We start from the raw sequence: 11,305 nt of genomic DNA on the forward strand, positions 1-11,305 counted from the left end.
AGAAGTACAAAGAAAACATAACAAAGAGATGAGAAGAGGACATGCCTGATACTGCTTCTGTCTGAAACCAAAGCTCAAAAATCATCTTCCGTGGATGATGTCTTGTTTTCTTCTTTTCTTTTCTTGTAACAGCTTTGTTGAATGATCTTGTTCTGTAAAACTAGAAAGAGCTTTTAGAGAGAGAGAGAGCAAAATGAGTAGAGATTCTGATATGCTCAAAGTAATATTCATTCATGCAAAATATTCCCACGGCATATACCCCCTTTCACGATCATTGTTTACGGTTTGCGAACCTTTCCTCAATTCACATCGTAATGAAAAGTCTTGGGCCAGAGGCCCATTAAGCCCCTTTTGCTGATTCTCTCTTTTATTTTTTGGGTACAACCTCCATTGACAGAAGGAAGGAAGCAGCAAAAAAACATGGCTGCAACTGGTCCTCGAACTGCGCCTTTCAACCAAAATTGGGATTTCAGCTGGTATGTTCAGCTTCTGGTTTCTCTGTATCTAGTGATAGAACATACTAATTCAATTATTCAAATCTTGAGTCTGGCAAGTTTGAAGGAATCTCTTTGATTTTAGAGTCCAAAGTTTCGATCTTTACCCACATTAACAGCCTATACGACCTAATTTCATTATCTCCGCTCATTTAGATTATTTCGCACTTACTTTTGTACGAGTTTGCCCTTTGAGGATCACACTGTTATAGACTTGATGAAATTTTTCAATTTGATTTTTTTTTTTTTTGTGGTAGAAAGTTTCGGGCTGTGATTATCTTGTAAGAGTTTTTTTTGTATGGGCTAAATTTGCAGCAACTTGGATGTGAATTTCGAAACGGAACAACAAGCTTTCATTGCGTACACATCATTGGCTGTTGATAAAGAGGTTTGAAAGTTTCTCAATTCACTCTTGTTATAGTTTCTTATGCTGTGACCGTTAATGCAGTTGCAGCCTGATAAGGTGAGAAGAGTCATGTCCGTATCAAACAACAAGCTTTCTGTGTGAGTTTCTCAAAGTTAATCTATCCTGCTTAAATCGTTTTAAAACTGATTGATGCCTAATTGGAAATCTTTCGGGTCCGTTTACTAGTTTTTTTTTTATATTTGCTCATTGGATAACTTTACAGCCACTTTGAGGCAATAGAGGCAAGGCTTCTTCGAGCATCCTTCTCTGCGTTTCTTGACGTTCTTACACTGGCCACAAGAACAATTCAAGAATTTGGGCAATTCTGAAAGCACCAATGTGTAGACGAATGTTGATTCTTTCTCTTTGTCCCTTCAAGAATTCAATTATTGTAGTGTTTATCAAGCAGTGTATTGTTATGTTGTGGCTGAATCGAAGTGTAAAATATATTACATTTAAAGCTTATGATTTTGACTAGGTTTGCGACTTGCGAGATCGGTTAGAATGGTTTGTTTGGTTTGGGTGATTCGGTTTCTTTTCTTTTCTCTATGAGTTTCAATCTCAACAAGTAAGAATTGATGCTTCTGAATTTCGTTTTCATTTTGGAAAAGAATGCATTTGGATTTTGATGTATGTATTTTATAAGTTTCTTGACCATCAATGATGGTCATTAACCTGGTTAACATGATGAGCTCTCATTTGTAAGAATCCCGAGCTAGTATTCTAATTTTGAAGAATTCAATGACCATGGATTTTCCAATATATATATATGCTCATCAAGGTCTACACTCCCAAAAAAAACAATTACGTAGATCTCAAACAAGAAGTTTATTTTCAAAAACCAATTACATGGATCTAAAACAAGAAGTTTATTTCTGGAAAAACAATGACATATTTATTTTCAAACTCCATATAATGTAGTTTATTTCCAAACTCCATTAAATCATCTGATTGTTAGTTAAGGTGTTGGTGTTTCTCACAATGCATGTAGAATCCGACTCATATGATGGTCCTCAACAGATCATTACTTTCAGTAACATATTTGCAGTGACTTCTGTTTTGCTATAAACCTCTATCCAGGACTTAGAATTGTTAGTATATTATTAGAAATTTATTTAGCTCCTTATTGTGTTTGAGGTACTTGGTGTAAGTGGTGTAAAACCCTTTTTCCTAAAATGATCTTTATGCTTTCCAGGGATGAATTCAACCAGGAAGATATGGAATTGGTTCAGTTTGTGATCAATATATTCAGGAATTTACCGACTATCCATGATATTCCACCGCTTCAAAAGGCTAGAGAATTCATTGGTTAATTTCTGTGGCTGAGGGTCAGTTTCTTGAACTCATGTCCAGTGAAAACGGATGGACATATTTCTTATAATTATTCTGTCTACCGAGAGTTCTAACAGCTTGTTAACAGCTTGTCACTCAGTCTAGTGACTAGTTGTTCAATCCAAACAAGTTTTCCTTTTCCATTTCTTACTTATTCTTTCCGGTTGCTAATGCAGTTTTGCAATTATTTCTCTTAATTCCTTTACAATTTAGATAACAGAGAACAAAATTATACTACTAATATGTATTTCAGACTTTATTATTGCTATTGGTTTGCAGTAAATCTGCTTCTTAAAAGATAAAACTTTTTTTGCTTGAATAATCTGTATTTATAGTTTCATATGCTATTTTCGCTTGCTTAGATGATTTTGAATTTCATAAAACTTTTATAAATGTGTCAATCTGTATGTACTATGTACACCAGTAAAAGTTTTGTGTTTCTTTACCAATATGCTATTTTGAAGTGATTTTGTAAGACTAAGCATTCTATTCTCTAAACTCGGTGTTGATCAATCGTTTTAAAACTTCCGAATATGTAATAAATAACTGAATATCTTTATTTGTATTTTAAGTCTGGTTTAGGCATTCTTTACGCCTATATGCATTCTACGTTCTTTAATTTAAAGGCTTACTGAACAGGTTGTAAAAAAAGAATTGTATACGTGACTTTGTCTATGTAACTTAGTATTCATAACTGGTTGACCAAACCATTCGACAAATATATGGATATTTGCTGACAAGAAACAAGACCAAGGACAATAATTAACAAAACCCTCTCTAATGTCCAGGAGATACTTATGTCTCAGTGTTATTAATTATACCTCGTGTTGTAATCAATAGACGACCAACAAACATTCCCTTCGAGATTTGAGAGATTCATATCATTAATTGCATTTCTCAAACTACACGATTAAAACCTTATTTCGAGTATCTCAGACGTAACCCATAAAAAGACAGGACATGAGGAGATAAGACTCTCGAAAGTGGCCTCTTTGGGATTCATCATAGATATTAAGTGCAAAATCCTCAGACTAGGTAAGTAAATAAACTCTGAATCACGCAAGAAGACGCCATCGAGTTTTAAAGATACCAGTGTCTCGCAGACATAAAGGCTTAGGGGCATCCCATGAAAATAAGCCCTAAACCGCCTGTAACAAAATTTAGGGATATGAGGACTATCTGGATCAGTCCGAACATCTAGATGTTGGATCTTTCGCTTAACTGCTGCATCAATCCATGGTGTGACGTAAGAATTGTAATAATCTACACCTTTATTCGAATCTACACCTTAATTTGACTCCACATCTAACTCAACTTTGTCTATGCTTGAAACCCTGTCGGAATCGAAAAACCTGTCACCAAAATTAACCAAGGCATCTTTTTTCTGGAAGACTCGATAATTCAATCCTAAACGAGGAACCCAAAGCCAGAGAGTCCTCCATCTGGTGGACAGAACACTCGTTCTTACAGCATCCTTTGTGGGAAGATGATAAAGTACTCGACAGATCAAAGGATCAGGCAATTCGCTTATCCTATCTAGTTCATTATTAAGCCACACTTCCGGTTTTCTTCTTCTAGCCATATATATTTCTTTTGTTCTGAACTGTTTTGTCTGCATAACAAAAATTGGAAACCAAAGTTTCAATAAGGATGGATTCCAAGGTTCACTAGAAGATGAATCAAACAAGACCACAACGAGACTAGTCAGCCTAGGGTTTATTTCTTGTAATAAGAAAAGTGGATGAAAAACCGAATGTTCGATCAAAAGAAATGAAATCACTTACTCCCGTCACAATTGGCGAAGAGAAAGGAAAGATTCAGATTGTCTGGGAATTTGGAGTCTCTAGCCAGAGTAGAGTGCTTTGATCTGAAAGAAAAATGTTAATTTATGTTTTTGTTTGTTTGAAAGTTTATGTTTTTTTAAGACACCCTCAATGAGGGGTTTTAAGAGAGTATTTATAATAATAATATAATAAAAATTGAAAAATCTATAATATAATAGGAGAGTTTCTCTCCTCCTGAGCCGACACGTCAGCATTTTGGTGGGTCTCACTTTTAAAAAGTGTGAAAAAATATCAAGTCTGTGGCTCGAACCCGGATTATTGAGATATAAACTACAACATTTATACCACTGAACTAAAAGATACTTTGTACATTGATAGCCGAAACTAATATATATTTATGAAGGTCGGAAACCTTTGCTTCTTCGGTATTCTCTGTGGGCCGGGCCTACAAATGTATTATGAGTTTCATTTTTAAATGAGGTTCATCACGTTATATGAAAAAAAAAACAATTATAGTTTTTCCATATTGTAAACTGTCTTCGTTTAACATGAGTTAGGGTTCTTTTCATTATCTATGCGTTCTAATAATAGTTTCACGCCTTCAGCAAGTTGTGGGACCCACGTTCAATTTAGTTTGGTGATTTATTTCTCACGTTCAATTTAGTTTGGTGATAACTACAAATTCTGATGCCTGAGATGGTATTTTTACTTAGAGGAAGCTCAGAAACAAGAGTTTCTGCAGAAGAGTTTGGTTTCTTGAAAGAGACATGTCACAGATACGGTGAACACGGTCCAGTGCTACATTCCAGGTGTATCGATTGTTTCAAAACGTTACCTTTGGCATATGTACTATCAGATAGTGTCTACACAACTCATGGAGGCCTCTTTCAAAGCTCCTCTCGGGTCCATGAAGATAGCACTTTATTGTTGGGTTCATTAGAAGAACTTGACAAGGTTGACATGAGACAAGTTGGTGAGAATGATGATGGGAATATAACTCTTAACCATGTTTTATGGTCATGTCTGTGGATGGCTGATGGTCTGAGCGAAAGTAATTATAAGGGACTTCTTTAGGGAGCTGATTGCACTGAGAGTTTTCTAAAACAATCGAGCTTAAAAGGTAAATGTAAAGCTTCTAATGATGTTTTCATTTGTGATTATATAAACTTTAATGTGTTTATTTTTACCGTCTTTAGATGATTATAAGATCACATGAAGGCCCTGATGCAAGATCAAATCGAGAATACATGGGAAACATGCTATGCGGATACTCAGTAGATCATGGAGTAGAATCTGGAGAGCTTTATACAATCTTCAGTGCTTCACATCTCTCACAAGTCACTTCCCTTAAACAAAGAGAATCCGAATGCAACCTGTTCTACTGCTTTTCTAACTGTCTATATTCACTCCACATCTTCCACATGAATTGTTATTATTACTCTTCTTAACTACTACTAAAGATGAATAGTTTCTCAACAGATTCTCTTTTCTACTGTTTCAGTTATCATCATCTGACTACTATAAATGTGTTGCTTACAACGCCTGCAGCCCTCATAACAATTCCCTAAACAGATCTGTATTCTCATTTGCTCTTCCTCACTGTATTTTTTTTTTTAAATTCCTTCCTCACTATTTCAACTTGAGGTTGAGAAACTTCTGTTTCTTGAGATCAAAACCAGCAATGTGCTTATTGGCATGGTTAATACTGGAGCTGTAAGGTGCACCGTCTATGGTAAGATTTATGATTAATTTCTTGCTATATTTTAATATTTGTAAATCATGAAAAGTGACAGTTCAAATATTTTTTTTCCTTCTGCTGTTTTATTGGACATCTTTTGGACATTTCTGTTTCCACAATAGGCACAAGCTTTAGTGTAGGTGGTATCTCAGCTGCCTCTTTCCTATGTTTATTAAACCATTCAGCCATTTTTGCAATGATGACATCAAACATTGGTAGCAAGGTGAACTTTCTTGCTTCCTTAATTACACCATTAAAAGATTCCACTGAATTGGTGGTGTCAACATTGTACCTATCTCCTTCAAAGTAACATCTAGCCCATTTCCTCTCTTCAACATTTTTGTCAAGATACTCCGCTGCAGAAGGATACCTTCTGCGAAAAGCATCATAAAGGTTCAAGAACTCAGCCACTGTATAAGCGTGTGCGCACTCCATAAACTTAAATGCACAAGTGTCTCTGTGGTTACGGACGTGGCCTTTAACATTTTGAGACAAATGCCATATACAATACCCATGAGCGGCCTGAGGGAACACTGCACCTACTGCATTGATCAAGCTTTTGTTTCTATCTGAAAGAAATACCAATCCCGGGACATCTCCTATCACTGATTTCAACTGTTCCATAAACCACATCCAGCTATCATTTTTTTCACCATCTGCTACACCGAAAGCAATTGGGTAGGTGTGATGATCAGGATCCTGAGCAGCCGCAACAATTAGAACTCCACCATAAACATTCTTGAGGTGTGTTGCATCCACAATGAGGACTTTCCTCATCGCGCTGAACCCTTCTATGCTAGCTCCCAAGGCAAAAAACAGATACTTAAATTTGTTGGCCTCATCCACTACCACACGAGTTACAGTGTCAGGATTCGTCTTCATCATTCCAGATATATGATGGCTTGTTCCAATTCAATACCATTGGGAAGTAACTAATCCTCGCTTCCATCTTAGATTCATCTACCTTGATCTTTCTGAAAATACGCTCAACCAAACAAGTGTATGTCACCTCCTCCACTGATTTTTTCAACACAATCGTGTGAATTTCATCTTCACCTTCACCATCTCCTGATATCCATTTTATTTCAGCCCCATCTTTCATATAATATCCCCCGTAATCAAAACAAATGATTGTGCAATGCGGATTTTGCATTTTTCCTGAAATAAAATGGAATATCATAAAAATTATCAATATTAAGGCAAATATTTCATTCTCACACCCTACAGTCTTCTCTCGCTAATACTAGTTCTTTTAAATCTACAAACAAAGTAATACCCGTAATACTAGTAGAACTAGTAAACATAGTAATATCAGTAATACCAGTAAATCTATTTTTTCTTAGTAAAACTAGTTATCTTTGTAATACCCAGAAATTGTCCTTCCACTAACTAATAAACTATTAAAGACGAATTTGTTCGGATATTTACTCTATCTTAATGAGATTAAAAGGAATTAAACAAATAAAAATCATCAAAAACAGACTTAAATATATATATATATATCTCCATCTAAAACCCATAAACATAGTTTCATGAGTACATTTTTAACATTACCTATCATATACACTACATTTAAATGATATTTTTTAAAACATTTAATCAGAAAAGTACATAAAATAACCTAATATCAACTAACACAGTATTCAAAATCGTCCTTAAAATCTCAAATTTTTCATGAAATCTTATATTTTAAACATTACCCTTGATATATGCTATATTTAAATGATATTTCTTAAAAAAATCATCAAAAACGAACTTTAAATACCTGTTTTAGAAGCTTCAAAATCGCCTATGGAAAATGAAGAAAAAGAGCTGTACGTACGAAGAGCAGTGGGAGAGTGAAGATATGTGGGGCCATCTTCAATTTCATTGGTTAAGGTTGTTTGTGGGCCATGAAGATGGTTGATTTATTTAATTCAAGATATAAATGTTATGAGGTGGATGATATATAATAAATAAATGGAAGGTTAGTTTAGGGTTTGCAAATACAAAAGGGTATTGAGAATAGAGAAGGGATATGGAGAATAGATATTTTCCAATAAGGGCGTCTGAGAATAAAGTCCACTCTCTCTCTATAAAGAAGAAAATAAAAGTCTTTTTTCTTTTTTCTCTTTTCATCTTCTCCTTCCTGTTGCTGAATCCGAATAACATCACCCAGATTTCTCAGGCAGACAAACATCATTGAGCAAAAACGATGCCGTATTGCGAGGTCGCGAAAGAACAAGTCGTCGACGCAGAGACGACGCTGAAGAACAATGCGGGGGTCAAGATATTCTACAGAACGTACGGTCACGGTCCTACCAAAGCTCTTCTCATCATAGGTAGAACTCTCTTTCTGCAAGCTTGATTTCAATTGGGTTTTCGATTTAAATGCTTAAAGTTTTCTCCTTTTTCGTTCAGGTTTAGCTGGAACACATGAATCGTGGGGTCCTCAGATCAAGGGATTAACGGGGACGGATAAACCCAACGACGAAGATGGAGACGTTTCCGATGATTCAGGGATTGGCCAAGGCATGGAGGTTTGCGCTTTCGACAATCGTGGTATGGGTCGAAGCTCCGTGCCCTCCCACAAATCTGAATACACGTAAGTCTCTATACTTGAGAACCTGTCTGTAGTTAGAGAGCTGGTCGGAGCTATAGATAATTAAGAGTTTATATTTTTTTTTTTTTTTACAAATTTGAGGAGTTGTATATAATTAAAAAAATTCCAATTTTTTTTTGGGAGTAGACCCTTTCTTTTTACTTGGATTCAACAAATTGTGAAGTTGGTTTTGTTTGGTTTTTGTTTGTGTCCTCTCAGAACAACTATAATGGCAAAGGATTCAATTAGTTTGTTGGATCATTTGGGATGGGAGAGAGCTCACATTATTGGGCACTCGATGGGTAAGTTTTTTTTCCAGACAATTCAAGTGACTTTTGTTTGTTTTCTTCCTTCTTAGTTCTTACTGTTGTTCTCTTGGTGGCTTTTTGATGAAACAGGAGCAATGATAGCTTGTAAGTTAGCTGCAATGGTGCCGGAACGGGTTCTTTCTCTAGCGTTGCTTAACGTTACTGGTGGAGGTTTCGAGTGTTTCCCCAAGGTAACACACATGGCGCTGTTTCTTGAATCTTCCTTCTTTGATAGCTATATGGTTTTGTTCATATGTGTTGTTGGATCTTTTTGGTTTCTTATATGTAAAAAGTGATTTGTTTTTATGTGCTACAGCTTGACAGGCTAACACTTTCCATTGCGATACGTTTCTGGATGGCAAAGACCCCTAAACAAAGAGCTAAAGTTGATTTGGACACACATTATTCACAGGTGGCGGTTTTCTCTGTGGTGTGCCGAAATTCTATAAGAACCACATTTACATAGACCAGTTGTTTAATAGATTTGATGATTGGAGTTCTGGAAAATGGCTTGTATTGTTGGAGGAGGAATGTTTTATTACAATTTTCTTTCTATGTAAAGTTTGATGCTGTATTCTCTGTACGGTTGTTAAGAGCGACTAGATGATTGCTTTGGTTGATACATTGAATCATATATTGGTTACAAAATTGTATGTGTGATGATGTTATTATAAATGCAGGATTTTCTGGCAGAACGAATAGGAACTAACACAAGGCGAGATGTTTTATATGAGGTGAGCATACTGGTTTCATGCGGAGAAATAATGATATTATGATCAAAGATAACTAATGTTTGAGGGATGCCAAATGCAGCAATACGTAAAAGGAATATCAGAAACTGGAATGCAGTCCAAGAACGGGCTTGACGGCCAGCTTAATGCTTGCTGGTTACATAAAATCACAAAACCAGAGATCGAATGGATCCGCTCTGCTGGATTTCTTGTCTCAGTCATTCACGGAAGGTATGTTACAACAGATGCAGTTAGGATACAGAATCATCTCATGCTTTGAAGAATCTTTTACGTGTACACAAGGGTTGATTTTTGAGTATTGTTTTGTATGCAGACATGATGTCATTGCTCAGATACCTCACGCGAGAAGATTGGCACAGAGGCTGTATCCTGTTGCTAGAATGGTGGATCTTCATGGTGGTCATCTTGTTAGCCACGAGAGAACAGATGAGGTACCCTTTTTTTGTTCCTGTTTACTGTCATGTCTTTAACTTCTCTGTCTCTCTTGCGTCTGTTGTTATATAAAGACTTGAACACTAACAAGTCTTTGCTTCCTTAACCTTCTATAGTCTGCAGTAAATGTTTGTGGATATCATAATCCGATTTGACCGTAACTTATCATAAAAGATAAAAGACGGAACTAGAATCATTTCATAATCTGAAAACAAGCCTCTATTTGGAAGAAAATCGTCTTCTTAGTAGCTGATCGACCATTGTGATTTGTAATCAATACTATGTTATGTAAACCTTGTTGTTAGTTTTGATAGCAAACTATAAAAGACTTACCAGGCTCTTGAGTTCTTTGTAAGAATAGGCATTGCTATAATAAATGGTAGAGGGAACAAATGTTTTTCTTGCTCTTGTCTGTATCTCTCTTATATCTCCTCAGAACCTGGAAGAAAGGATTGAACATGCATTACTGATCATTTTTGCAGGTTAATAAATCTCTTATGGAGTTAATAAAGGCGTCAGAAATGAAGAAAGCACCAACCGATTGGACTAACCTGACACCTGAAACTCCCGGTATAAGAGTTGCACAAGTATCCACTCTTTCAGACCGTTGTTCTTCATTTTCGAAGCTTGTTCTGAGACTAATATCAACGTTTCCTTTCAGGTTATTTCACGAGGAGAATAGCATTGATTAGAACCTCATCAGAAGGCAAGAATGCGGTCTCTCCTCCATCTTTCATCATGGAAAAGTTTCATCGATGTCTACTTTTCCTCTTAGGGCTTCTGGTTTTGGCATTCGAGCATGCAAGAAGAGCTTTCAGGGTCGTCAAACCCGTCAAAGTTGGGCCTTGTCTCACATAACAACAACACACCTATCATACATTTCAATTTGTCAGACTGGTAAGAAGCTCCTCACTGCTTTAACTATGACTAGTAGAACGTTAGCAACTAGACTTATCCTAAACAGAGTTTTCGTACAGACAATTATGCTGTTCTCCAATGATCAAGCTGATGAAAACATAAAAGATAATTTTACTGCAAAAAAGAAGCTAGAGAAGGAGAGACCACTGCTTGTACATGGAAGAGATGATAATAATACAAAACTGTTGATATATACATGTGTAGAGGAATCATTTCACAAGGAACATTTGTTGTAATTTAGTACCTTGATCGAAATGTAATATGTAAAATACAAGACATAATAAATCTCAATTGAAACTTTACATGTATTTTTTACAAGTTCTATATGCTATCTATAAAGGATTAAGCGCTTAAGATAATTGAATAAGAATAACCACTAAGAAAACAACACAATTTAATGCAGTAGAAATTCTTGGTCTTTGATTAAACATTCTATGTTTCATGAATCTTCACCATGTTGTTGTAATATATGAAAGCCATGTATGAAGGTTATAGCTTCTAGTTACAAAACAAGAGCTAGTTCTAAAAATAAGAAGTACAAAGAAAACATAACAAAGAGA

General features: G+C 35.8%; 2 protein-coding genes and 2 long non-coding RNA genes across 11 annotated transcripts; 2 read left to right on the plus strand and 2 right to left on the minus strand.

The window, feature by feature from the left end:
- The first annotated feature begins 294 nt into the window (after window positions 1-294).
- Window positions 295-1,377, plus strand: LOC106368962 (EKC/KEOPS complex subunit LAGE3-like). Its single transcript, XM_013809048.3, has 4 exons — window positions 295-476; window positions 810-882; window positions 943-998; window positions 1,124-1,377. Exons 1-4 carry the CDS (start codon window positions 421-423, stop codon window positions 1,227-1,229), a joined length of 291 nt encoding a protein of 96 aa, XP_013664502.1. The 5' UTR covers window positions 295-420; the 3' UTR covers window positions 1,230-1,377.
- LOC125601987 lies at window positions 1,148-7,675 on the minus strand. The gene is made up of 2 exons (XR_007334528.1): window positions 4,017-7,675; window positions 1,148-3,844 (listed from the first exon to the last, which is right to left on the minus strand). It is a non-coding gene; the product is annotated as an uncharacterized LOC125601987 (long non-coding RNA).
- Window positions 7,676-7,776: 101 nt separating this feature from the next.
- LOC106368958 (putative carbamate hydrolase RutD) lies at window positions 7,777-11,069 on the plus strand. 8 transcript variants are annotated; one of them, XR_002657892.2, is made up of 12 exons: window positions 7,777-8,075; window positions 8,155-8,338; window positions 8,555-8,637; window positions 8,734-8,834; window positions 8,960-9,055; window positions 9,324-9,377; window positions 9,457-9,605; window positions 9,709-9,826; window positions 10,302-10,397; window positions 10,489-10,533; window positions 10,603-10,724; window positions 10,792-11,069. XR_002657892.2 is itself a non-coding variant. In XM_048773868.1 (12 exons), exons 1-11 carry the CDS (start codon window positions 7,949-7,951, stop codon window positions 10,683-10,685), a joined length of 1,128 nt encoding a protein of 375 aa, XP_048629825.1. In that variant the 5' UTR covers window positions 7,777-7,948; the 3' UTR covers window positions 10,686-10,724; window positions 10,792-11,069. The 8 variants fall into 8 exon arrangements, 3 of the variants coding, with proteins under 3 accessions (XP_048629825.1, XP_013664494.1, XP_013664492.1); XR_007334508.1 differs by having other exon boundaries at window positions 10,310-10,414; window positions 10,805-11,069; XM_048773868.1 differs by having other exon boundaries at window positions 10,310-10,397.
- On the minus strand, window positions 9,892-10,294 carry LOC125601995. The gene is made up of 2 exons (XR_007334538.1): window positions 10,161-10,294; window positions 9,892-9,944 (listed from the first exon to the last, which is right to left on the minus strand). It is a non-coding gene; the product is annotated as an uncharacterized LOC125601995 (long non-coding RNA).
- Window positions 11,070-11,305: the final 236 nt, after the last annotated feature.

The sequence above is a fragment of the Brassica napus genome, chromosome A3, assembly GCF_020379485.1.
Source record: "Brassica napus cultivar Da-Ae chromosome A3, Da-Ae, whole genome shotgun sequence".
Taxonomy (NCBI): domain Eukaryota; kingdom Viridiplantae; phylum Streptophyta; class Magnoliopsida; order Brassicales; family Brassicaceae; genus Brassica; species Brassica napus.